The following is a 25,074-nucleotide window of genomic DNA, read 5'->3' as shown; positions in this document are numbered from 1 at the left end:
ATTATATTCTTTTGGTAGACTTCTGAAAATTTGATCTGGTTTCTTTGGTGGAAGGTCATAAACTCTTCACATTGTATAGGGTTAGTGTTGTCAGTGCACCTTATGCTGTGCACTGTAGGAATTACAAAAGGTCTTTGCAGTATCCATTCTGTCTCATAGCTGCACCAGCTTTCCAGTTTTTTTTTTACTCTACTTCTATTCCCTCATTCTTTCTTGCATCTTGCTATTCAGACTCTCTAACTGTTACTTCATAGTGCAATTGTGGAGTTTATCTCCTGTTTTTGCTGTAGATCTTGTATATTTTCTGGATTTTTATCTTGTTGTCCAATAACTCTTGTGAGACCCTCCCTTCACCATCTTAATGCGGCTTGTAATGGGGAAGTGCTATCAGTACACCTCACTCCGTGTATTCTTTAGACATAATTTAAAAGTCTTTGCATCATTCTCTCGGCCCCTAGCAGCATTTGAATCTTAGCCTTATACTATTCCTCCTCTCCCACTTCCTTTCTTTTATCTTGCTGTCCAACCCCTTTCAGCTTTTACACCTTAATGTAACTGTGGGGTTTCCCCAAGTAGCACCTGACTGCTGAATAGACTCTTTGTCTTTCCCACCTTTTATCCCTATATTAAGGGATCGGTTGCCTGATGCGCACTATCTAATGCATTCTGAATAGGCACTTAGGCCGCAATCCAATCCAATCCATCTTAATGCAATATTGAATAACGTAGCACTGTTGTTCCAGTACCAGATCACTAGAACTAGCTTTCATAGATTAAATAAAATAAATTCATAATTCTTCATCAATACAGTTCTAATTAAATGTTAAACACATGGAGGTGATCACCCATTGAATGTTTTCATCAAGTTTCATAATCCATAACTACAGGTTGAATTTTTTGCATTAGCCTGCTAACAGAGAGATGAAAATTTTGGGTGATTTTTAAGGTCGTGTAGCGTTAAACCTTTAATAGAGATGTCAGGAGTTAATCGTTTGGAGAGCTTTCCAGATGATTTTATTGCCAAATTTTATCAAAATTGGCTCATTGATTTTCATGTAAACTTTTTTTTAACATACTGGTAGGCAAAAATGATCATGTTATCTTTGGAAGGGGTTAGAGTGGTTCGCCCAGTGAATGACCACTCGCCCCCAAGTTTAATTTAATCAATTTATTAATATTCAAATAATCCTGGGTACGAATTAAAGCATTAGCTCTCGACCAATTTTAATCTACGTCAAAGACACACAATTTAATTAAAACTGAAACAAAACCTCTTTGGCAATGGTGACTGAATGTAAGCAATTCAAATTATTTTTCATCAATTAGTATATGATTTATCTATTGAAAGGGGCTATCATCCAATAAAAAGCAAAGCCTATATATCAACCTTGCAATGAACCAAAAGGAGGGTTAGTGTTCAGTAATGTATGTGAATTTGCGTACAATTTGTTAATATTAATTATTGATGGAAAATTTGTTAGATATTATTGGATGGGCTGTATAGTTTAGAATACTGTATATTGTTGATATAAAGTACAATGTAGCCTGTTGCCACTGGAGTAACTTTTTTTATACAGTATATACTTTACTGAACTCTGAGATGTACTTTATGTACTTACTGTGTAATACTGGATTACAATACATTATAAAAGTAGTTTTATAATTTTAGGAGTGTTAATGAAAAAAACATTTTCCCCTAATGTAAATTAGTTTGGTTAATATATATTCATATCAATAATATACAATAGTATGTCATCTACATATCAAATTTATAACTTTAATGACATTAGTAAATTTATAACCTAAATAACAAGGAAATCTTAGTGAACAAAATAATGGAAGTTCTTGGTAGTTATTTTGAGATTTTGACTGTTGTTTAGTTAAAGCTTGTTGCTTGATGTTGTATAGTCCAATGCTTCATTTTGAAATCTGCAAATCAAATCAAAGCCAAGGCCATGGTTTTCTTGCACAGAACATGAAATTCTTTTTTTAATAATAATTTTTTTTCATCCTAACCTCATTAATTGTATATGTACTGGTATATGCTGGTGTCTTGAAGGTTCCCAAGATCACTAGTCTTTTGTCTGCCAGATAGGAGAAGAAATAGAAGAAAGTAGTCTTGCTTTGCATGTACTGTAGTCTTTTGGAAAATCAGATATGCAGTAACCATTAACCTCCCTTTATGTGGTCCTACATTGCTATTACCAGCTCTTCTGCTTTTATAAGATTCAGACCTTCTTGTTGCAGCTTCATCATCTCTAATCAGCAATTAAAGCAATAATGTGTCACGTCTTACATTATCTTTGAACGACTTTTCTACGTTCATATATGCGTGCCTGATTGTTAAGAGCAGATACAGGTTGCTTTTTATTTGCATTTGAAGTGCTTCAACTCATCAGGTGCTGTTGCTGAGGTCATAGGAAATAGGTCTTTGCTTGGCCATTCATCTACAGTAATTGTTGAATCTTGAAGTAAATCCTCACACCCAAGGGAGGAATTGAATCTCAATAATACTTTGAGTAATGATGTAACGTATGTTCTTCATATTTCCTTATTTTCTTTCCTCACTGGGCTATTTTCCATGTTGGAGCCCCTGGACTTATAGCATCTTGATTTTCTAACTAGGGTTGTAGCTTATCATTTAATAATACTAATAATAGTAATAATAATAGTGTTATAATTGACACCCATTAAAAGCTTCTAACCGCTAAATCTACTTTGTAGTAGTTAACTTTAGAGATCCTATTGAAAGCCACGAAGTTGCCAATAGGTTTCAGCTCACACATTTTTAGGCTTAGGATGAATGAATGATGGGCAATAATGCACCATCATAGCGGTATAAAGAGGAAAGATAGTACTCCTCCTATGACAGTTCCTCTGCCATTAACCCTTTGAGTGGCATTGGACATATTTTATGTCCGATATTTCTACCTCCAGTGCCATTGTACGTATTTTACATCCAGTTATGACTATTTTTTTTTTTATTATCTAGATAAATAAAAATTGTACAAAATATATTAAACTATATATGAATGGGAAGGGAATTTATTCAGCTGTATGATATAATATGTTGGAGTGGCCTATCCTCAAGAGGTTTTATGCTAAGATGAGTTGAGCAAAATGTCCAAAAAATAGCCTGGAGCTTAAGTGCTAAATCATTTGGCGAGAGGATAGCACTCAGAGGGTTAAGAACTTGTTATTGGGTAAACTGAATACATAGCAAACCAGAATGATTCTCTTTGGTTTATTATTTGTTAGTTTCAGCTTTAGAACAATCATGGCATGGAGAAGTCCAACACTTTAATTGCTAGTATGTTTGAAGACCCTAAGGCAATTATTTGTTTAAAGACCCTGAGGCAATTATTGAAAGAATTACAGTAAGGCTTACATGGTTTCTGCAATTTTATGGACAAGATCCGATGATATTAGATCTTCAACAATCAGCTGATTCAGTTTGTACAATGTACCATTTCAGATTGATCCATTAGGGTAATAAAGCAATTGTCAGTATCCATAAATCTCAAGGAAGAATATTTTTTTTACTTCCCTTTCTACCTGGTATTAATGAAATATCTCTTTTGTTTTATCAAATTAAGATTTCTAGTAGGCCTATATTCAGTGTAAATATTGCTCCTCAAGTTTACACAGCTGCACCATTGACATCGTGTATGCAGCAGATTAATATGAACTGCAAAGACACTCTATATCATCACTGGTGGTTACATTTTAAGGTTTTAAAACAAGATTTGGCTCTTACTGTCAGCTTTTACTTGTACCTCGGAACCTTCGTCTTCTTGAAGTCAAAACTTTAATGAGAATGTTAGATCTATAATGAGAACTATATACAATAGCTGTATTTGGTCATCAAAATGGAAGCCCCTCCACAAAAAACAGCTTATCTCTCTACCCATCATTAACTTGGCATGCTATTTCAGCTGTTATGAAAGCTAATGTCAGTCGTTCTACTGTATTTACAATGTTGTACAGTACTCTTCACAACAGCATTTAAAACATGTTGCTTTTCTTGTGCTAAAACTATCAAATTTATTATTGAAGATAACTTAAAATGCAATAAACACTTATCACAATCTGAAAGGAGGATATGTCTTTATTTATTTTGAACACAGTGCTTTCCCTATGTAAGAGTGGTAACAAATGTAGCAGAAAAACCAATTAGAACTCAGTAAGCATTTATAAAACTGCTAAGTAAAGCGATTTAAGAACAATTCCTACTTGATTACATACAAACATTATATACAATCCATTTAGTCAAACAACTTTCAAAACGGGTTTAAAGATTTTTGTCTAAAAGGGCCGATAATGGGGCCAAGACTTGAAATCAAATTGAAAACTAAGACAATACTGTATTATACAACAAATGAGTTTTACACTAGTCAATATGTGTCTGTGTTATAGAAGGCTCAAGGCCTAATCTGGAACTGGAATTGCTGGCCATTTTAAAAGTCTGAGATTATATATCAATTCTATTCACCACGAAGTTGATAACTGAAGGATACAGCCAGTCTTGGAAGAGGCTATTTCTGCAGATTTCGTAGAATAAAAAGCTTCCAAACTTCCCTTACTCAACTTCATAGGTATTTCCCAGCAATAAGGCTATGTAAGGTTTGAAAAATTTTCCTTCATCTTCTTATGTTGTTAGTTGAAACGAGGGAAAATCGGCTGATTTCCAAATTTGTTTATTAGGTGGAACTCCATGCGATACCTCTCCTCGTGGCAGTGGACGATACGACTTTTACACCTCACTGTAGTTTCCTTCATGCTAAGGCTGTAACACTGGGTCATATTATCAGTAAGGATAAGGTTGCAGAATCATAATTTTCATCCTCATTAATCACTTTGAGATAGTTAGCCTTTGGAGAATTTTAGTCGCTGTGTCTCATATTGACTAATTTTTAAATGTTTTCAAATTCTGGAAAATTGTGCTCGCTTTTATACAAAAATCTTAGTTCACATTCCATAGGTTCAGGATCATATGTTTCAAAAGCTCATAAACTATTAAAGACTGGGTTCCAGATTCTTTATAGTCCACAAATACTCTTCGAGATCTTTTTTGCATACTCTAATACTCAAAGCCATTTAGCATCATGGCCTTACTCCTAGATAGTTATTCAGGCATGTATGATTAATGTGTATATAATAAAAAAACTTTTAAATAAAAATTTTTTTTCATACAAACCCTTTAATCATATTATGATCATTACCCAGCTCCCAGCCCTTTATTTCTCACTACCTCACATACAGTTTCCACAAAAAAATGATGTTATTGTTAAATAATACCTGAAGGTACAAAGAATGTATATGTAGAGAAACTACAGTATTTTCTTATCTGACAAATTATTGATGATCATGAGAACATTAAGGATATGAATATAGACATAGTATAATTTTGGGTTAGTGAAAGACTTCATTTAAACACATGAAGAAAGCCCATATATGAACTGTTTAGTGACAAGTGATATAGATTTATGTACTCCTTATTTATCAAGAAATTTCAGTAGAATAGGGTCCTGCATGTAATGAATCTGTTATTTCTGTATATTACAGTGTATTTTCAATTCAAATAGTTTCAAAAGGTATGGAAATGAATAAAAGCACATTATTGCCATATGTTAGAAGATTTCATATTGCATATTTTTCAACTTTCATAAAATTAAAAGAAAACCAATAGACAGGTGAACTGCAAGGGTATGATAATAATGTCTTGTCAAGCATCAGATTACCTCACTGTCATTCTTTAAAAAGATGCCAAATGATGTTATTAATCATAATATACGATATTAGTCTTTTTAAGTAAAATCTGGAAAGGGTATCAGATTGAAGTATAGAAGTATTTGTAAGAAATTATTGTTTGCATAGAAGTATGAAATTCGTGGATTATTTCTCTTTTGCAAATTCAAGGCTTAGTTGATGACATTAGAGTTAACATTTCCAAATTTTCATTGTGTCTGTGTTATAACTCAATATTGTGTGTTTTTAGTATCAACAAGAATTTATGTACTGTAGTGTTGCCTGTACATACTTTGCTTTTTAGTGGAACCAAATTCTTTCAATGTTTTATATAGAGTTCTTGTTAAGGGTATTGCATTCAGGGTTTCAGGTTGATCAAAGTCCCCAGATATGGGGTAATTTTCTGTATTAGCTTCATTAACATAGATGTTTTTCTACTAGGTAAGCAGAGCTAGACTTATCTTTATTCAAAAATTAATATTTCATGAGTGATTATGTTTTAGGATTTGAACACATTATTTGATTTTTATTCATTTCCATTTCAGTTTCAGACAAACTATGAGATGATACATATTTGTATTTTTACTTTATAAGAGAAAAACTTTTGAAGTTGTTATTTTCAAGCATGATTTTATTTAAAATAGCATGTAAAGTAATTTGTAAGTTTAAATATTTGCATTTTAGCTTCTTTTTATTACTTATTTGAGATTTTTTTCCTTTAGTAAATTTCATATTTAATTAAATGTTTTGCAAGAAACCCAATATGATGTTTTTCTTACAGTCACTAAAGCAGTCATTGTAAAAGCTTGTCATTTTGTTTGACTGTGGTCATATGTAATTCTCTGACAGGTGTGCACGGTAGGCGATCCCCTCCTCTAGTAGGTTAGTAGCCAACCACCACCATACATCACAACTCACCATTCCACATATGTGATGAGAGCATGAGTATTCTTTTGCATAAGTATTTTCCCTTTTTTGTGATTGATGAGAACGAATCCTTTCCCCCATGACAACAGTACTGCATTGCTACAGAGCAGTATGGATTAGTGACCATAAATCAGAATTCAGTTGTTTACATAATTTTAGTTCTTCTATTTACAGTAGACTATTCCTTCCCCTTCTTTGTATATGAACTAATTTAATGTCTGTCAATTTAAAGTAAATGTGTATCATTGGATGTGGAAGGAAAAATGTAAGAGGATTTGGTCTTACTAGGGTTATGTGAACTAAAACAATTGGAATCGTAAGTCTGACCTTTCATTAAGAAAATGGAGTTTCTTTAGCTTTCAGTATAAATACAAGGTTGTAGTATGGTCCTAATTTGTTTTAGAATATATCTAGCATTTTTCTAACCGAAGTCTATCGGTAGTCGTGATTGTGTCTTTACTTTAGGTTTTCATATTTTTTTGTTACTTTAATTTTTGGAAAGTAGCTTCAGGAGAAATAAGTCATTTGTAACATGAAAAGTATCCACTTTTTAGTAGAGAATAACATCAAGATAAAATTAATATTTCCAATGTGTGACTTGTCTGGCCATCTAATTTGCATTCTTTATATATATTTTTTTCCCTTGAAAAGCAGTGATGCAGATCAAGATACCACTGTGGGTTGTCATTGCTGACAACATTAATACACTATATTAAATTCTAGGAGTCTGCATAGGAATATTCATGTGCCTTACTTTTGTATTCTAAATGTTCACCAAGTTCAAGAGTTTTACCAAATAGACGTAAGAGAAGGTAGTCTCTCAATGCCTGTGCCACCTTAAACCTCAGATACCTATCAATTGACTTTGCGAATGAGCAGTGCTACTTGCAGCTCTGTTTAGAGTTTTCATAGGTTTTTAACTCTGCAGAAGATTTGCTATTACAGCACTTGTTACTATGGTAACATTTTTGGGCTATTCCTATGAGCATCATTAATACTTCTAACAATTCTAATAATAAATTATTTTTGCCTTTTCTCACCTTGTGCTATGTCACCGTCATTCAGAGATGTATTATGGCATTTGAACTTTGTAGAATGAGTGTTGATTCTTTAGTTAAGTTGAATAGACTTGTCCAGAACTTAAAGAAAGATCATTGGCGGTTGCCTACACCTTATTGGGATCATGTTCTTTTTCCCTAGTGTTATTAACCCTTCATACAAACTACAGTACCTCAGAAAACTTCATTGTTGGATAAAACACTAGAGACAGTCTTTCTTTAAGAAGAGTGCAACAAGATTCATGTACCATAATTGGGGGGGAGTTGGCTGTCCTTTGCACTGGACCTCATAGTGAGGACTTGAATAACAAGTAACCAAATTATTCTGCAAAGCCTGATGTCATTCCTTCCTTCATCGAAGAGGACTTTCTGCTTTGTACCTTAATTGTAAGAGTGGTAACTTAATGTTACATCTTCACGGGATGAAAGAGTATCCATGTCTACAAGAACAGTGCATTCTATTTGGTAGGGCAAGTAATTGTAAGTCTAAGTCTACAGGAATTTATTGGAAGGAAAAGCAGAACACATAATAGAACACGTTCATAAAAACAGAACTCTACTTGTTGCATTTAGATATAGTTTACATTTGTGTTTTTGTTTTAAAATTCAGGTACTTTATGATACCATTATACCATTGCTACTTTTTTCAAGATATATATCCGATATAGTATTGAACTTGTATTGATTAGGACCAGTATTCATGTAAAACCATCTGCTACCCTTTTGGGGAGACATTTGACTCTTCTTCTTTCACTTCGTATCCCATTTCTATCATTCATTTAGGGCACATCAAAGAGATGAAGACTTTCAGGGACATTTTTTAGCATAGTATGCCTCATTTTTGTAGTAAGCGTACATCTTTTTAGATCTGAAAGACTTATCTGATGTAATCCCCTTGTTTTATATACCACGTGTTTAACATTTACAAAGGGCAAACCTATAAACTACCAGTGTTGGTGTCTTGACTCCTAGATCTCAAGTGCTCTTTTAAAACCTGCAGGCTCACACATCGGTGTGTTGGTATCTTAACTAAAATAGTGATTCATGCATACATGATGAACTGGAGGGTGATGAACAAACATTTTATTAAATCTTTTTTTTTATTATTTTTGTATAAGTCCTTAGTTAAAGTCATAGATGGAGTTGGCTCCGACCAATCTCGCAAATATCGAAGTCTCATCAACATGTTTCACATAATGTAATGGCATTAATAAATACCAGTTTCCTTGTTGCACATGTACTGTGAAATTACCTTCTTTTTTGGTCTGTTAGGAAAAAATGGCATTTAAAACAGGAGTGCAAGACACATAAATTGATAATTTTGTTTTATTAAAAGAAATTGCTTTAAAAGTTTTGAATGAAAAATAATGTAATACAGTACAGTATACAATGTATTATTTCAGTTTTGATTTTGAACTTTCCTTCTTAGGTGATCAAATGAAATCACAGACATTCTTTGAATTTTTTTTTATGTGTAAATGAATTTTAAATGATATTCTATTGATCAATATTAATCTTTGAATTTATAGATTTTCAGTTTTCATCAAAATCAGAGTTCTTTGTTAAAAATAACACTTGTGAAAATATTTAAAAAAAATTACTGTGTGATGTTTCCATGAAAAGTAATATTTCACAGTACAACTGTGAATGAGTATGAATGGTTAGCTACCATCAGATCTGCACATTTTTGCATATATGTAATAGTTCCTCCCTTACTTGAACTGTATGGCTGTGTCACTTATTTTCCAAGCAAAGGGTAAAACTTTAGACTAATGTGTTTGACAATAATTTGATTATAGACTACTATATTGTACTTATTTGATAATTTGAGATACATAGATGACAAAGAGAGATATAAGCTGAAAAATGTTGTAGTCAAATAGGAATACATTATCAAGGAAAATGGGGTTATTGGTAACATGGGAAAAAGCTATATAAACACCTGAATAAGTTGTATGATGGTGAAATCAAGGTTGTTAAGGGGCAATTAAAAAGAAGGGCCTACAAGCTCTGTCAGACTATTAGAGAAGAGGCAATAGAGATTTTAACTATTGGAAAGGTTAATAGAGTCCTTAGAAAGTTAAATAATAGTAGCTGGTTAGAAGGACTGCTTTCTTTGTATAACAGTTGCTATTTCTAATAATAATTGAGAACAGGTTTTGAAATGTGACGTTTGTCTTTCAAGATTTCATTGATATGCAGAAATTAATAGTTAGTTTCATTGAAAGAAATAGTTTTAATAGTTGCAACATAATTTTCATTAATCATTTAGGAGGAGGATGTCTCATTCTAGAACAGGCCCATGTTCAGTTAATAACCCTTGTACTCAAAGAACAAAGTTCTTAGGTGCTTCCTTTCAGTCATGGTTTACATTAAATATTGATATAAACCTATAATCATTAAATTTAATCAAATATTGTACTTAATAGTTGTGGTGTGTAGTGTCCAGTATTGCTGTGATTAATCTAACCTAGATAACTAATTAGAACTGGTGGTTTAGGTCAGCTTGGTACAGCTTGGTACTGTAATTGTTACATTGCTAATATTGATAACAATGTTTAATGGTATTTCTAATTTTTTTTTGTGAATTTTCTTAATTTTGTGGTTACTAATCCATCTATTCTGGGCAAAAGTTACAGTGCATGGGTGTCATGTCCCATTTTTATGGTTTTTCTGTTTCTTGTGCTTTTATATACAGTATCTAATGTTTTGCTTTTGTATTTAATTTTAAGCCAAATTAATATTCAATCTACAATTTTTTTGTATGCTATTTAGCATTAATGATTGTACAGTACTGCTTTATTCATTCTCAATCACTATTTAGCATTGCATAACACTTCCTGAGAGTTATTTGGTAATATGGAACCATGTCAGTGTCTTGGCTTGTCATGGATGCTACCTACTTTGGATGATATAAAAGTTCTAAGATAAGTCATGGCTGCTTTTCCACAGGTAAATCAAATTGCCCTTGTTCCCAACAGATGTAAATGAGCCACCATTCCTGGAAATATCAATATCATGTGATAATCTACGTTGTGATGGTGATGGCCAACCTCCATCTCCAAGAGTCACTGTTCAAGTCATCAGTTCTCCACAGACTTCTTGGATTCTCTATGCTCAAACAGAAGTTATTGAAGTGAGTGTTCTCAAACATACTTCATTGTTTTTATGAAATATTCATTATTTCTTGTATATTTAATATTAACAGGTAAAATTAGTTACAAGTTTATCGTCGGCGCCCACTCCTGTCTGAGTATTGGGTTCTGTTGTTAGCCATCAGCCTCCTATCTATGGGGTGGGTGCTTGTGTATATATATAAATATATGTATATATATATATATATATATATATATATATATATATATATATATATATATATATATATATTTATATATATATATATATATATTGATACAATTGAAAATTGTTTGCTTTAAATTGTAATTTGAAATTAAATTTATACCATGATCTTGAGCTAGCAATTGTCAGAACTGAAGTTACAATATTATGTTTAGCATTAGAAATACTGTGTCATGCTCAAGTTTGACATCACATGCCTTGATTTCATGAAGAACAGAAGTTCCTAAATTTGTTGAACAAAGGGAAGGTAGAAACTGCAAAAACCTGTGATAGAACATATAGAAAGGGTCCACAGCTCCCTTTTTCACTAAGTAGTTTGACAAATGTTTTTTTGTATTGGAGTGTTTTGCCTTTGTGTGTCGTCTTTTAGATTTTATATTGGGAATCAAATTATAAATTTTTAATTGATCTTCATAATTTTTAAGACATTTTTGCTGATTGCTATGTTCCCTTTTGTATTCAAGGTAAGAGGCCATTATCACAATATTTTCCATTTTTTCAATATTAATCTTACCCGATGATCATGTAGCTGTCAACTCCGTTGCCCGACAGAATTCTACGGACGGGATACGCCAGCGATCGCTATACAGGAGGGGGGTGTACTCACCAGCGCCATCTGTGGTCAGGTACTCCAGTACTTCTTGTCAACACCACCTCAATTTTTCCTCTGTCGTGCCGCCGGCAAGACCTACATGGATACGCTGTTGATTTTGGAGTCTTTGTTCACGGTTTTGGTGAAGTATTTGCTCTAAAATTTAGCCTTCGCTGTACAGGAAGCTTTTCCCTTAGCTTAGATAGCTTTTGGAATTAAATTGATTTATTGGTTAACGATCTTTGCTTTACTTTGGAATTCCCCCTTGACTGTTCTCTAAATTCAAGATGTCCGACCACTCTCAAGCTCCTAAATTTAGGCGATGTAGTGTTAGGACTTGTAATAGGCGTCTTCCGAAGGCCTCTGTTGATCCTCACACCGTTTGTTCCGACTGTAGGGGAAAATCCTGTCAGTTGGAAGATCGATGTGGGGAATGTGCTGGGCTTTCGGAATTCGATTTTAATGAATTCCTCAAATATACAACTAGGTTAGAGAGGGAGAGAGTTAGGAGGAGTTCTTCTCGCTCTTTGGTTTATTCCTCCCCCCATGACTCTCAACCTTTTCCTTCCCCTGTGGTGGTGACCCCCGAACCTGCTACGAGTGCTCAGCCTGATATGTCGGATATGTTGCGTGCCATTCAGGCTCTTGGTGATAAGGTGGAGTCTTTAGTTAGTGACCACAATCTTCTCTTGGCAGATGTCAAGGAACTTAAAGTGAAGAGTGCAGTGGGAAGTGTTAGTGCCAGTGCTGTGCCTAGTGTCAATGTCAGTGTTGCGCATGAGGATACTTCTGTGCGTGCCAGTCGTCCTCCCAGTCCGGGACCTCTTGCAAGCTCCCAAGCCCAGGGGAGAAGCAACGTCGAAGGGCAAAAGGGTTCGGCAGGCCTTGATCGGCGCACAGTTGTATCCTCAGTGGTTGCGGGCGTATCTGATAGAGATCGTCACTTCCACTCCCAGACGATTGAGCCCTTAAATTCCTCGTCTGCGGAAGAGGTTTCCAGGAGGAAACGGTGGACCCAGGTCTCACGACCTCTCAAACGTAAGGTCCCTTCCGAGCTAGTCCAACGGCCCAGGTGTAGCCACTGGGCCAGTTCGGACTCGCCGCAGTCATCTGATGACTGCACACCTCCTAAGAGAGGTAAGGCGGTGCCTCAACAGGCCTCTGCTCCAACTTCTGTGGACCCCAAGTGGTCTATGCTGCAGACGATGCAGTCTCAGCTTGCGGCTTTGATGCAGGAGTATCAGGCAGAGAAGGTTAACACACCTCCTCCTGCGAGCGCTCCTCCACCTCTGCGCAGTCCTCCCTGCCAGACGCATGTTCTTGAGGCTCCTCCTGCTTCCATGCGTGAGCTGCCGCATTGGGAGTTGCCAGGTTCCAGCACTATGCAGCAACCTCCTCTACCCATGAGGCAGGAGCCTCATGCTAGGCGGCAACCTCCTCAACCCTTGAGGCAGGAGCCTCATGCTATGCGGCAACCTCCTCTACCCATGAGGCAGCAGCCTCAGGCTATGCGGCAACCTCCTCAACCCTTGAGGCAGGAGCCTCACTCTGCGCAGCAACCTCCTCAACCCTTGAGGCAGGCGCAACCCTTGAGGCAGGAGCCTCATGCTATGAGGCAGCCTCCTCAACGCATGCAGCACGAGCCTCTTACCATGCAGCAGCCGCATTCTTCGCAGCATGAGCCTCATCCCATACAGCATGAGCCGCATACCATGCAGCATGAGCCTCATGCCTTCCAGCATTCGCTTCTGACCACGCTTGCTCCTCAGACCACCGCAGAACCTCCCTCACTCCAGCCTCCTGACTTTGTCATTGCCAGCCCTCAGTCTCTTCAGCAGAGGCATGATGATGGATCCGCAAGTGCGCATGCACCCGTTCTGCAGGATTCAGCCATTCAGCCTGCCGCTCTACCTTTACCTCTCGCTACTCAACTCTCAGGCGATGAGGTTTCTGAGGATGAAGCTGCTCACCTGGATGATCCTACATCTGATGTGGAGGGACACAAGTCGTCGCCGCCTTCCTTAGACTTTTGCAAGGTCCTGGCTCTGTTCAGAGAGTTATACCCTGAACACTTCGTATCTGCAACCCCTCGTTCTCCTCCATCCGAGTTTTCTCTAGGCATGCAGCCTACTACGTCTGCCTACACCAAGCTTGTCCTCGCCAGATCATCAAGGAGAGCTTTGAGGGTTTTAGGGGATTGGTTGCAGTCCAAGCAGCAACTGGGAAGGACCTCTTTTGTGTTTCCTCCTCCTAAGCTGGCTTCTAAGTCGGGCGTCTGGTATGCCACGGGAGAGGAACCTGGCTTGGGGGTTCCTGCCTCTGCCCAGGCCGACTTCTCAAGTTTGGTTGACTCTCCCCGCAGGTCGGCTATGAGACGCTCGAAGGTCTGCTGGACTTTTTCTGATCTGGACCACTTGATGAAGGGAGTCTTTCGCGCCTTCGAAATTTTTAACTTCCTCGATTGGTGCCTGGGGGCCTTAAGCAGGAAGACTGCCCCTTCTGACAAAGACTCGGCCATGCTGATCATGTCCAGTATGGACAAAGCAATTCGCGATGGTTCTGGCGAACTTGCGTCTATTTTTGTCTCAGGAGTCCTCAAGAAAAGGGAACATCTATGCTCCTACTTATCGACTGGTATCACCCCTTGCCAGAGGTCACAGTTGCTGTTTGCTCCTCTCTCCAAGTTCCTGTTTCCGGAGGAGTTAATCAAGGAGATGGCTGCGGCTCTTATCCAGAAAGATACGCATGACCTCATGGCCTCTTCAGCACGTAAGGCTAAAACCTTACCTTCCGTGCCGAGATCTTACCGCACCCCTGTGGCTGATACACCTGCTACCAGATTCATTCCGCCCTTTCGTGGCAGAGCCCCCAGTAGAGGAAGTACCCGTGCAGACAGTCACCGGGGCAAGTCCAAGAAAGGTGCCAAGTCCACGAAAAGCAAGCTTTGACTTCCTTCCTCTCCAGACAGCTGTAGGAGCCAGACTCAAGACCTTCTGGCAAGCCTGGGAGAGCAGAGGTGCAGACGCTCAGTCTGTCAAGTGGCTAAGGGAGGGTTACAGAATTCCGTTCTGCCGCAATCCCCCTCTGACCACATCTCCCATCAACCTCTCTCCCAACTACAAGGAGAAGGACAAGAGGCTAGCGTTACATCAAGAGGTGTCGCTCCTGCTACAGAAGGAGGCAGTGGTGATAGTCCGGGACCATCAATCCCCGGGCTTTTACAACCGTCTCTTCCTGGTGGCCAAGAAGACAGGAGGTTGGAGACCGGTGCTGGACGTCAGTGCGCTCAATGCTTATGTCACCAAGCAGACGTTCACAATGGAGACGACGAAGTCGGTCCTAGCAGCGGTCAGGCAGGAGGACTGGATGGTCTCGTTAGATCTGAAAGACGCCTACTTTCACGTTCCCATCCATCCAGACTCTCAACCTTTTCTGAGATTCGTCTTTGGAGAGGTTGTGTACCAGTTCCAAGCCCTGTGCTTTGGCCTGAGCACGGCACCTCTTGTGTTTACGCGACTGATGAGGAATATTGCGAAATTCCTTCACTTGGCAGACATCAGAGCCTCCCTTTATTTAGACGACTGGCTTTTAAGAGCTCCCACAAGTCGTCGCTGTCTGGAGAGTCTCAGATGGACTTTGGATTTGACCAAGGAACTGGGCCTCTTGGTCAATTTAGAGAAGTCCCAGCTCGTTCCTTCCCAAACCATCGTTTACCTGGGGATGGAGATTCAGAGTCGAGCTTTTTGGGCTTTTCCGTCGGCCCCAAGAATCAACCAAGCCCTGGAGTGCATCCTGAGCATGCTGAGGAGGAACCGATGCTCGGTGAGGCAGTGGATGAGTCTAACAGGGACTCTTTCATCGCTAGCCCTGTTCATCAAGTTAGGGAGACTCCACCTCCGCCCCCTTCAGTACCATCTGGCAGCTCACTGGAACAAGGATATGACGCTCGAGACGGTCTCTATTCCTGTTTCCAAAGAGATGAGGGCTACTCTAACGTGGTGGAAGAACAGCATTCTTCTCAAGGAGGGTCTCTCGTTAGCTGTTCAGACCCCCGACCATCATCTCTACTCGGACGCATCAGACTCGGGCTGGGGCGCGACATTGGACGGACAGGAATGCTCGGGGACATGGAACCAGGAACAGGAAACGCTTCATATCAATTGCAAGGAGTTGTTGGCAGTTCATCTGGCCTTAATGAACTTCAAGTCCCTCCAGCTAAACAAGGTGGTGGAGGTGAACTCCGACAACACCACAGCCTTGGCGTACATCTCCAAGCAGGGAGGGACTCATTCGAGGAAGCTGTTCGAGATCGCAAGGGACCTCCTCATTTGGTCAAAAAGTCGAAAGCTCACGCTGGTAACGAGGTTCATTCAGGGCGATATGAATGTTACGGCAGATCGCCTCAGCCGGAAGGGTCAAGTCATCCCCACAGAGTGGACCCTTCACAAGAACGTGTGCAACAGACTTTGGGCCCTGTGGGGTCAGCCAACTATAGATCTGTTCGCTACCTCGATGACCAAGAGGCTCCCATTGTACTGTTCCCGATTCCAGACCCGGCAGCAGTTCACGTGGATGCCTTTCTGCTGGACTGGTCCCACCTCGACCTGTATGCATTCCCGCCGTTCAAGATCATCAACAGGGTTCTTCAGAAGTTCGTCTCTCACAAAGGGACACGGCTGACGTTGGTTGCTCCCCTTTGGCCTGCAAGAGAATGGTTCACAGAGGTACTGCAATGGCTGGTCGACGTTCCCAGGACTCTCCCTCTAAGAGTGGACCTTCTGCGTCAACCTCACGTAAAGAAGGTACACCCAAGCCTCCACACTCTTCGTCTGACTGCCTTCAGACTATCGAAAGACTCTCAAGAGCTAGAGGCTTTTCGAAGGAGGCAGCCAGAGCGATTGCCAGAGCAAGGAGGATATCCACTCGCAGAGTCTATCAATCTAAGTGGGAAGTCTTCCGAAGCTGGTGCAGAGCCAATGCAGTTTCCTCTACCAGTACCACTGTAACCCAAGTTGCTGACTTCCTGTTACATCTAAGGAATGTTAGATCTCTATCAGCTCCTACGATCAAGGGGTACAGAAGTATGTTGGCAGCGGTTTTCCGCCACAGAGGCTTGGATCTTTCCACCAACAAAGATCTGCAGGACATCCTTAGGTCTTTTGAGACCTCTAAAGAACGTCGGTTGTCCACTCCAGGCTGGAATCTAGACGTAGTCCTAAGGTTCCTTATGTCATCAAGATTTGAACCTCTCCAGTCAGCCTCTTTCAAGGACCTCACTCTAAAAACTCTTTTCCTCGTTTGCCTTGCAACAGCCAAAAGAGTAAGTGAGATTCACGCCTTCAGCAGGAACATAGGTTTCACATCTGAAACAGCTACATGTTCCTTACAGCTCGGTTTTTTGGCCAAAAACGAGCTTCCTTCACGTCCTTGGCCTAAATCGTTCGAAATACCTAGCCTTTCCAACATGGTAGGTAACGAGCAGGAGAGAGTTCTTTGCCCTGTCAGAGCTCTTAAGTACTATCTTAAAAGGTCAAAACCCTTGCGAGGACAATCGGAGGCCTTATGGTGTGCTATTAAGAAACCTTCACTACCTATGTCTAAGAACGCAGTTTCTTACTACATAAGGCTTCTGATTAGAGAAGCTCATTCTCATGTGAAGGAAGAAGACCTTGCTTTGCTGAAGGTAAGGACACATGAAGTGAGAGCTGTGGCTACTTCAGTGGCCTTCAAACAGAACCGTTCTCTGCAGAGTGTTATGGATGCAACCTATTGGAGGAGCAAGTCAGTGTTTGCATCATTCTATCTCAAAGATGTCCAGTCTCTTTACGAGAACTGCTACACCCTGGGACCATTCGTAGCAGCGAGTGCAGTAGTAGGTGAGGGCTCAGCCACTACATTCCCATAATCCCATAACCTTTTTAACCTTTCTCTTGAATACTTTTATTGTTGTTTTTGGGTTGTACGGTCGGCTAAGAAGCCTTCCGCATCCTAGTTGATCTGGCGGGTGGTCAATTCTTTCTTGAGAAGCGCCTAGGTTAGAGGTTGTGATGAGGTCCTTTAGTATGGGTTGCAGCCCTTTATACTTCAGCACCTAAGAGTCGTTCAGCATCCTAAGAGGACCGCTGCGCTCAGTAAGGAAGACGTACTTATTAAAGGCAGAGTAATGGTTCAAGTCGACTTCCTTACCAGGTACTTATCGATTTTATTTGTTATTTTGAATAACTAATAAAAATGAAATACGGGATACTTAGCTTCTTGATTAACATGTATACTGGTTTTCACCCACCTCCCTGGGTGTGAATCAGCTACATGATCATCGGGTAAGATTAATATTGAAAAATGTTATTTTCATTAGTAAAATAAATTTTTGAATATACTTACCCGATGATCATGATTTAATTGACCCACCCTTCCTCCCCATAGAGAACCAGTGGACCGAGGAAAAAATTGAGGTGGTGTTGACAAGAAGTACTGGAGTACCTGACCACAGATGGCGCTGGTGAGTACACCCCCCTCCTGTATAGCGATCGCTGGCGTATCCCGTCCGTAGAATTCTGTCGGGCAACGGAGTTGACAGCTACATGATCATCGGGTAAGTATATTCAAAAATTTATTTTACTAATGAAAATAACATTTTTCCTTCACTTTCCAAAATATGAATATCTAATTTTCACCATCATTAAATGTCTAGTTGCACTAAACATTTACAAACTTTTCATCCTTGAAAATAGGGAAAATGTTTCAGCAGAGCTGGAACAGCCGGTGAAATCCTTAATGAGCTAGTTAATGACAGGTGGGTGAGCACTAGTGTGTAGCCCTGCCTGCTCTCCTGTCAAAGTCTCTTCACTTCTGTCTTTAGTTGCAATAATTACAGTTGTACTGTTGTGTCCTATCTAAGTCTATTCATTCTTTTTATCATACTTTTCAATTTGAGTGGCTAATATTACCTTTGTGTCAATAATGAAACTGAGCAGGATTGAAAGTGTAAGTTTGGCACTGCATCGCCAAGCCAGTGATAGATCTACTTATTTTGCTCCTTAGGGGATCACTGTTTGCAATTATCCCTACTTACTGAGTCTAGATCAAGGCACCCTTATAAAGTGGGCATATTCTTTGAGGAGCAGGAAGGCTAAGTCATCTCCAGCATCATTCTTGGTAATGCCCATGACAATACCTGTGAGAATAATTAACACTAGGTGCCCCTCATCAAATTCTCTGTTCTCAGAAGCTTCTGGGTACACGACACTGGTTTGGTGAATAAGCTTCAGGAGCAGGCAGAACTTGGATCTACATTGGGGAGTTTTTTCCAGTTGATGGAGTGTAAGGTGATTGTCACAGGCCAGTGTGACCTCCTGTAGGTCTTGCAGATAGGCTCTTGGTGGCAGCTAAGGCTATCTCGCCCCGTGAATCAAGTGTCAATAACCCCAGTGATTGCATGCGTGATACCAGTGTCAGTGACCCCTAGTTCCAATGATTCCAGTGATGTTTCACTAGTGTAAGTGACTCCAGTAGTGATCCCCCTCAGTGCACCTGAAGCCCAAGAGAGCTCTAAAAAAGGCTGCCACACATGGGTTTATGGCTGTACCAGTGCCAAAAAGGTGAAAGAAAGCCCTCCCCCCCACAGGTGGTGGTAGTGCTGAAGCCTAAAGTTGGGCATAAGAAGCTTCGGGCTGTTAAATTTGTGTATGTAGCCCTAGTGCCCGTCACTCCCTTGCCAATTGATTCAGTACCACTTAACCCTTGTGACTGTCACCCCTATCCCTGGAACAGGTTCCCTCCCTCTCTGTGCCAGTGTTCCTAAGTGTTGTTTCTTCTTATAAGAAGAAAAGAAGTTGAAATCCAGGAAGGTCAGTCGTAGTCATAAGAATAAGACTTTTGACAACACCATCTCTTCTTCAGGGAAGGAGGGTGGATAACACCCAGGTGATCCCTGCCCCTGGACTGATGCACAGTGCTGGCACCATGGCCATGTGGGACAGATGTATGGCCCTTTGGGACCCATGTATATCTGTTAACCATGTATTGGAAGAGCTTGAGCACCCTCCACTTTTCATACCTGGATGATGAATTGCTGCTTCCTTATAACGGATTGCTTTTGTAACGTGCGTTGAGAAGATGGTACCTTTCTAGGTTATCATTGCGTACAAACCCTACGGCTATGGGCTGGTTGCTGAGGAGTGCTTTGGCCTTGTACACATGTACATAAGGTCATTGCCCCCTCTTCACGTTGATTTACAGAGGGAAGAATTCAGTATGGTATTAGCTACTTGTACCTGTTCTGCCTCTATCAGTGCTAGAAATCTTTCTTACCCTGATGACTGCTGGTCTGATCTATCATTAGCTCCTGTTTACATTACAGGCTCTCTCCTTGGGCTAGAACTATCGGTTTTGCAAGCAGCCTGCTGTACCCTCTAACTCTGTAAGATACGAAGGTACTCATGATCTTTTGCCCTACAGGTAACAGACCTTAGCTGATAAAGCGGAGAACCCTAAGTCTTAGTGTTCCTTTGTAGATGTTCTTGCACTCATTTGTTAGTTCAATGAACTGGATAAAGCAATATTGACATTGCCTTTAGGTAGGGCCTCTGACTTTGATCAACACTTCGGTACCCTTGAAAGGTCTAAGCCTTCTCTAGGGTTACCATGGTCGGATCTTGCTATTTTGGCCCTGGTTCAAGTTGACAATCACATCTTTGGATCTGAGGACTCTCGCTTCCAGTCAGTCGAACAACATCCTCCCCCTGCAGTTTCGAGGCAGCAAAGGTTCTATGTGCCAGAGTCTTCTTCATCCTCACCTGTTCAGGTTGACCCATCTGTGTGTGCCTTGTTGGGGTCTCCCTTTAGACTCAAGTCAGAAGGCCTGACTTTCTAAGCCCCTGAGTCGATGGTTATGGAGTCTTCTTCCATGGCCACCCTCCATGCTGTCTCTTGGCTTTACAAGTGGACAGGCACAGGGACATACATTACTTTACAAGGACAACAGGGTTTTGACCCTTGAGTCTTTGGAGAAGTATGCTAAATGAGTCTTGTCCTGTTTGTTAAGACAATGACCTGCAAAAAACCAGTGAGCTAACGGGGTTTTGAAGAGAAGTGTTGCCTTGATTTCCCATCCTTTCCAGTGGGACAGGAGGCATAGGCCAATTTTTCCAGATGGCTGGACAAGGAAAACCTTACCAGGGGAGTCCTACTTGCCTCCCCATCTCTAGACATTCAACTGTTCTCAGATGCATTGAAGGAGGGATGGAGCGAGTACTCATGAGCGTAGTCAGTGGAAGAAAAGTATCAGCACATCAACTTCTTGGAAATGCAAGAATTGTATTTAGTTCTGCAAGCATTCTAAGAACTTTTGAGGAGGCATCCGGTCATGTTGATGATGGGCAACAATACCACCATTGTAGCCTACACCAACAAGCAAGGGAACATGGTTTTGATCCCATTTGGAAGTTGGCCAAGCAGGTGCACATCTTGGTAGTGTACCATTTTGTAGAGATTACAGCCTAGTACATTCTATGCAAGGGGAATGTACTAGTAGACACAATCTGCTGCTCGGTGTAGGTTGTAGGATTGGTTTACTAACACCCATAGGATCATCTGATTGCCTATGCTTTTCCTCTATTAAGCCTGATTCACTGACTGATCAACCAGATGTTTATCCTGCCATGCCCCAGAATGATCTTGGTAACTCCCAGGTGGCCACCTGCCGAATAGTACAGTATGCCGATCTGTTAGCACTTTTAGTCAAGGTTCCTATAGAACTATCACTATGGACCGTCCCTCCCTGTCAGCTTCTTCCTCTAATGAAAGTCTTTTCTTGACGTCTGCACAGGAGTTATATGGATGCCTGTGACGGTTCACCCAGTCACAGAAAAAGTAGGCCATCTGGAGTTGGTGTTGTAGAACGGGTACTTTTCCAGTCGAAACATCTCTAGCGCAAATTGCATACTTCCTCGGCTTCCTTCACTAAAAGAAGCACCTCTTAGGTGCAGCTGTTTAAGGGTACTGCTCAGCCTTCAGTAAGGTCTTTCGACTGAAGGTTATAGGCGTTTCCTCGTCATGGTAGTTCTCAACGCTTAGGATGAGCTTCAGGCAATCTTTCCCACCCGAGGACCTCAGGCCCCCAGAGTAAAAGTTGATCTTTTATTTTAAGACTTACTCATACCTCTTATGAGTGTTTGAAAACGTCATCAAACAGAGCTCCGACGCTACGGTGTTCATTTACTACCTTTCTCTGTACCTGGTAATTTGGTTAGCAAGGAGAAATATATAGGCCAGGCATGCCCCACTAGAATCACAGATTTTTATCAGTAACTTGCATATTTCATATAGTATTGGCACGAGGCCGAGTTTGACATCCATGACCATATCAAATGTAGTAGTGGCTAATGGTAGGTCATAAATTTGGTTTGTAAGATCATGTTGTCAGTGGTGATAACAGCTCCACAAGCTCATAAAATATGATATGAATGAGTGGTAAAATCCTGTGATTTGAGGCTTTGCACATCTTATAATACCATCGTAATTCCACTGCCTGTTAGAAAAAAGCCTGTGGCTTTGGAACATTTAAGACCACAATTGTTGGGGAAACATAACTTAAGAATTTTAATGAAACATGCTTTACATTGAATTACCTTTGGTGTGAATATTATCATAGAAATATAATTGGAGGCAACAAGATAAGGAAAATTAATTTATTAATATTTGCTATATTATTTTCCCAGAGTGTATATATATTTTGATGACAGAGTAAGATGTTTTGTCATATCTATCTTGACACTATCTTGTCTACCATACATATTTTCTTACGTGTGTCTTGGCAATCTTCCTTGATTGTTATACATACTGAAGCATCATACATTTACCAAAGGCACTTCCCCCAATTTTGGGGGGTAGCGGTCATCAACAATGAGACAAAACAAAAAAAGGGGACCTCTACTCTCTACGTTCCTCCAGCCTAACCAGGGACTCAACTGAGTTCAGCTGGTACTGCTAGGGTGCCACAGCCCAACCTCCCACATTATCCACCACAGATGAAGCTTCATAACGCTGAATCCCCTACTGCTGCTACCTCCGTGGTCATCTAAGGCACCGTAGGAAGCAGCAGGGCCTACCGGAACTGCGTCACAATCGCTCGCCATTCATTCCTATTTCTAACACGCTCTCTTGCCTCTCTCACATCTATCCTCCTATCACCCAGAGCTTTCTTCACACCATCCATCCACCCAAACCTTGGCCTTCCTCTTGTACTTCTCCCATCAACTCTTGCATTCATCACCTTCTTTAGCAGACAGCCATTTTCCATTCTCTCAACATGGCCAAACCACCTCAACACATTCATATCCACTCTAGCCGCTAACTCATTTCTTACACCCGTTCTCTCCCTCACCACTTCATTCCTAACCCTATCTACTCGAGATACACCAGCCATACTCCTTAGACACTTCATCTCAAACACATTCAATTTCTGTCTCTCCATCACTTTCATTCCCCACAACTCCGATCCATACATCACAGTTGGTACAATCACTTTCTCATATAGAACTCTCTTTACATTCATGCCCAACCCTCTATTTTTTACTACTCCCTTAACTGCCCCCAACACTTTGCAACCTTCATTCACTCTCTGACGTACATCTGCTTCCACTCCACCATTTGCTGCAACAACAGACCCCAAGTACTTAAACTGATCCACCTCCTCAAGTAACTCTCCATTCAATATGACATTCAACCTTGCACCACCTTCCCTTCTCGTACATCTCATAACCTTACTCTTACCCACATTAACTCTCAACTTCCTTCTCTCACACACCCTTCCAAATTCTGTCACTAGTCGGTCAAGCTTCTCTTCTGTGTCTGCTATCAGTACAGTATCATCCGCAAACAACAACTGATTTACCTCCCATTCATGGTCATTCTCGCCTACCAGTTTTAATCCTCGTCCAAGCACTCGAGCATTCACCTCTCTCACCACTCCATCAACATACAAGTTAAACAACCACGTCGACATCACACATCCCTGTCTCAGCCCCACTCTCACCGGAAACCAATCACTCACTTCATTTCCTATTCTAACTCATGCTTTACTACCTTTGTAGAAACTTTTCACTGCTTGCAACAACCTTCCACCAACTCCATATAACCTCATCACATTCCACATTGCTTCCCTATCAACTCTATCATATGCTTTCTCCAGATCCATAAACGCAACATACACCTCCTTACCTTTTGCTCAATATTTCTCGCATATCTGCCTAACTGTAAAAATCTAATTCATACAACCCCTACCTCTTCTAAAACCACCCTGTACTTCCAAGATTGCATTCTCTGTTTTATCCTTAATCCTATTAATCATTACTCTACCATACACTTTTCCAACTACACTCAACAAACTAATACCTCTTGAATTACAACAATCATGCACCTCTCCCTTACCCTTATATAGTGGTACAATACATGCACAAACCCAATCTACTGGTACCATTGACAACACAAAACACATATTAAACAATCTCACCAACCATTCAAGTACAGTCACACCCCCTTCCTTCAACATCTCAGCTTTCACACCATCCATACCAGATGCTTTTCCTACTCTCGTTTCATCTAGTGCTCTCCTCACTTCCTCTATTGTAATCTCTCTCTCATTCTCATCTCCCATCACTGGCACCTCAACACCTGGAACAGCAATTATATCTGCCTCCCTATTATCCTCAACATTCAGCAAAATTTCAAAATATTCCGCCCACCTTTTCCTTGCCTCCTCTCCTTTTAACAACCTTCCATTTCCATCTTTCACTGTCTCTTCAATTCTTGCGCCAGCCTTCCTTACTCTCTTCACTTCTTTCCAAAACTACTTCTTATTCTCTTCATATGACTGACCCAATCCCTGACCCCACCTCAGGTCAGCTGCCCTCTTTGCCTCACGTACCTTGCGCTTTACTTCCACATTTTTCTCTCTATATTTTTCATACTTCTCTATACTATTACTCTGCAGCCATTCTTCAAAAGCCCTCTTTTTCTCTTCCACTTTTACCTTCACTCCTTCATTCCACCATTCACTGCCCTTCCTCATGCTGCCTCCAACAACCTTCTTGCCACATACATCACTTGCAATCCCAACAAAATTTTCTTTTACTAACTTCCACTCCTCCTCTAAATTACCAGTTTCTCTTACTCTCACCTCGTCATATGCCATTTTCAACCTTTCCTGATATTTACTTTTTACCCCCGGTTTTATTTGCTCTTCAACCCTCACTAGCTCCCTTTTACATCCACCTACTCTATTCCCCCACTCTTTTGCTACAACTAATTTTCCTTCCACCAAAAAATGATCAGACATACCGTTAGCCATACAGTGAGCCCTCGTTTATCGCGGTAGATAGGTTCCAGACC

The 25,074-nt window shown here is 40.3% G+C and overlaps 1 protein-coding gene across 4 annotated transcripts in view; it reads left to right on the top strand.

Moving 5' to 3' along the window:
- Positions 1–25,074, top strand: part of LOC137653620 (inositol polyphosphate-4-phosphatase type I A) — a 186,100-nt gene that overhangs the window by 116,732 nt on the left and 44,294 nt on the right. For 3 of the 4 annotated variants that reach the window (XM_068387179.1, XM_068387178.1, XM_068387177.1), the window contains exons 6-7: positions 6,598–6,630; positions 10,715–10,869. In XM_068387179.1, coding sequence (XP_068243280.1) covers positions 6,598–6,630; positions 10,715–10,869 — 188 coding nt within the window. The remainder of the gene's footprint in view (positions 1–6,597; positions 6,631–10,714; positions 10,870–25,074) is intronic. The other variant, XM_068387180.1, reaches the window with a different exon arrangement.

Source organism: Palaemon carinicauda, chromosome 14 (genome assembly GCF_036898095.1).
Source record: "Palaemon carinicauda isolate YSFRI2023 chromosome 14, ASM3689809v2, whole genome shotgun sequence".
Taxonomy (NCBI): Eukaryota; Metazoa; Arthropoda; class Malacostraca; order Decapoda; family Palaemonidae; genus Palaemon; species Palaemon carinicauda.
This window is presented reverse-complemented; position numbering and strand designations above follow the sequence as displayed.